Source organism: Sardina pilchardus, chromosome 12 (genome assembly GCF_963854185.1).
Source record: "Sardina pilchardus chromosome 12, fSarPil1.1, whole genome shotgun sequence".
NCBI classification, from domain to species: Eukaryota; Metazoa; Chordata; class Actinopteri; order Clupeiformes; family Clupeidae; genus Sardina; species Sardina pilchardus.
In genome coordinates this window covers 8728194-8731737 of record NC_085005.1, presented here as the reverse complement: position 1 = coordinate 8731737, position 3544 = coordinate 8728194, and the positions used below count along the sequence as shown (strand labels likewise).

Genomic DNA, 3544 nt, shown 5'->3' with positions numbered 1-3544 from the left:
AAGTTGAGGTCTCCCGCTCGAACGTTACACTTCTTCCACATGTGACACTTCGCCCACTCTCAGATAGATACATTCTGATTGGGCCACAGGCGTAATTTTGGTTTAGTTAATCACTACGTAACTCTTCGTCCCCCCCCCCACCCCTACTCACAACTTCTAATACTAAGTTTTTCAGTAATGTCAAATGGAAGTTCGATCAAGTGCCTGCCTTGACAGGAAATTTCGTTTGATGAATATGGTCATATTTCAGATATTCTCAAATGTCACACTTCTGTTCTTTTCTTCTACCGTCTTTTCTTCTACACACACCCACACACCCACAGACAGAGACACACACACACACACACACACACACACACACACACACACACACACACACACACACACACACACACACACACACACACACACACATGACTAGACATTGAATGGGAAAGACATGTTCTTTTTAATTGAGAAAATAAGCATACAGAAAATCATTGACAGTAGCCTAACAATTGTGTAATTTTCAACATTTTTAAACCTCTGTACCAACGAAAAACACTTTGTTATATACAAAATCCGATGCAATCTTATATGCGTAATTCAAACCTAAAATCACATAATCGGTACAAAATGAATGAGTAGCCAAAAAGGTAGTCATAAAAGGGTGCACTGGTCAATATGGTTGTCTACTTTGGTGGGTCTGTGTTTATTCCATATTTCTCCTTGAGAAGTTTTAGCTGTTCCTCTTTCTTCTTTGTGTCCATTTTCTGGAAGGCCTAAAGGAGGGAATAAATAATATATATTACTTATCTGACCACAACTTAAATATCAAGGTTAATACCACCCTGACATGCCAAACTTCAACACCACCTTTAACCACTCATGTCAGCCTACATGTTTGTGGCCAAAAGCATAACATAACAGAAAAACATAACATAGATACATTTTGGGTAGCTGACCTATTTTTTAAATTATGATTATTATTGCTACTACTACTTCAGGGCAAATGTGTCACTGAAAGTGCAATTTTTGCAATCATTTACAATATAAACTAACAATCTGCCTGAGAGTCAAAGTTGATCTATGAAAATAAAACTGTTGACAGAGTCTGATACTGATATTACATTTTCTTGTTGGGTTGGGGGGGGGGGGGGTCACAAGATAGTGTACAGCGAACATAGCAAACTGTATGACACAAGGCATTAAACTGGAAGGCTATTTGAACAACCATTCAAATTGTACTGCAGCACTTACCCTGTTTGCGTTGTAGTACAATACTACCAGGTATCTGTTGCAGACGTTAAATCCAGACAAGTGGTCACAAGCATTCTTCGCATCAAAGATGTCCTCATACACAACATAGGCCGTTCCTCGTGACTCTGGTGTATTCCCCCTAAAAAGGAGCAAGTACAAATAAAGTTTTAATGGTTACAAGTTTGTAATTATATAAATGCTTCACTTTGGATTAAAGTATCTCCTAAATCTCACATCCACTTCATCACCCTTTTAAAATACTCCCTTCAGGAAGAAGATAGAGTATCAACCAGAAACATTTTCAAGAAATCTTTTATACCATCCATTATTTTGCTACATAAATTACATGTTTCATAATCAGCGGTTTACACACTGTGCACTTTTAATACTTGGACTAACTTACATTATTTAATTATCGCTTTTTACTGAGATCAGCCTTTTTTTGCCCATTTACATGTCTGATAATCAGAGTCAGAAACTCTTGCAAGTTGGAGTCAAATTCCTTGTTTGTTTACGCAAATCTGGCCTATAAAGCTGATTCTGATTCTGATTGTACTTGCTGTGTGTAGTCTTGTTTGTGTGTGCTATATGCTTATGTTTACAGGGCCAAATGAGTGGCCAATAACTTCTATTCTAAATACATAAATATTAATATAACTCAATGTAAAGACCATAGGCCTAATATGTATCAAACTTACACTCGGATTTGACGGATAGGTCCATATTTTCCAAAAATGTCGTACATTTCCTCAGCTGTGATCTTGTATGGTAGATTACGAATGTACAATATTCTGTTTACTTCTGGGGGTAACCGAATCTGAAAGAGAACAAGCATGATTAAATGGAGTCATCATTTACAACTAGAGCAGTGCCCGCTCAAAACAGTCCTAATCCTGTAGAAAACAATTGTATGCCCGCAGGTAGACCGCCTTTCACAATGAGACAATGGTACGAGAAAAAAAAAACACAATTCCAGCTAAGCATTATGTGCTTCTTTTAACAACATTTTTGTATTTCCAATCCGATTTGAAATCAACAACGTTTGGATTCTGTCGGCTCTGACTTTACGAGTTCCAGAGATATGTGACAGACAGACAGACAGACAGACACACACAATACTCTTGAGAATTTAATGCAGAGGCCATGATAATGAAAGTAGTAGATTGTGTCCACCATATACTCCAAACAATCACCATTTCATTATTATTATTTTAACTGAATCAATGGATCAAATCTTTTATGTTTTTTTGTCCTCCCACTTTTTAGACTAACGCCAGTAACATCTACGGCCTTGCTGCAACCCACAAATTCTCAAAAGTCACTGCTGCGGTCGTGCCTTTCTTCGTTATGGCCGTCAGATGAGATAATTAAAGCCGCGAGGCATTTAGAAAAATGTGTGAACACAAATATATATTTTCACTTCCATTCTCATGGCCAAACCAGTCAAAACAAGCGCGTGCTATTTAGCTAGATTCAGATTGCCTCGCATAAGACCAAACAACTAAGAACGAGAATAGGCACAGCGCTTGTCAGTACTAACTATACAGTACTAGATAATAACAACAACAACAAACAATGATGCTAGCATTTCTGTATAGAATTTAAACTTGTTTAACCACATTCGGCACTCGATGTTTCACACCGTTTGTATGTTGGCAACACCAAAGGATAGCTAGCTTGCTAACATTAACTTCAAACAGAAACAAACGATATGTAACAGATATGGGTTAAACTTACATTCGCACGTTTCGCTGCTTGCATAGCCATGGTTGGATCTTATTTCGAAGTCAAACTCAACGAAGAAAAGAACACAAATCCTGTACAATCACAAAAAAACAGCTAGCGTTACAGAATCTGCGCAACACAGACACTGGCGCTGTATGATGACTGACATCCGGTTTGATGATGTCGTTTCCGGACAAGCAAGTCTGTTGAAACATAAAAAAAAACAGTATGTAGAGAGAGAAAAAGCGTCTGTATGAAATAATGTTTAAAAAAAAAAAAAAAAAAAAATACATCCTATCGAGTAACCCATGTACTTTTTGGCAAAGCTGTACAGTTTGGACAACTAGGGAATCGAGTGGTCTGAGCTATCCCATTAAGCGATTGGTTCCGAGGCGGTCACGTGATTCATTGACGCCATTTTGCTGATCAACATTCATCAAATCAAATCTTATGATCAAATCCCCATGATCACAGTAGGCCTAAAGTAAATAAAGGAAAAAATAATAATAGGTTTGTGAACAATTATTACAATATGCCCATATAATGTACATGACAACTCAAGACAAAAGGAGAGTATTGT

The 3544-nt window shown here is 37.4% G+C and overlaps 1 protein-coding gene across 1 annotated transcript; it reads right to left on the bottom strand.

Annotated features, from left to right (window-relative positions):
• Window positions 1–429: 429 nt before the first annotated feature.
• Window positions 430–3135, bottom strand: sf3b6 (splicing factor 3b, subunit 6). Its single transcript, XM_062550617.1, has 4 exons — window positions 2977–3135; window positions 1938–2056; window positions 1240–1378; window positions 430–761 (listed from the first exon to the last, which is right to left on the bottom strand). Exons 1-4 carry the CDS (start codon window positions 3004–3006, stop codon window positions 672–674), a joined length of 378 nt encoding a protein of 125 aa, XP_062406601.1. The 5' UTR covers window positions 3007–3135; the 3' UTR covers window positions 430–671.
• Window positions 3136–3544: the final 409 nt, after the last annotated feature.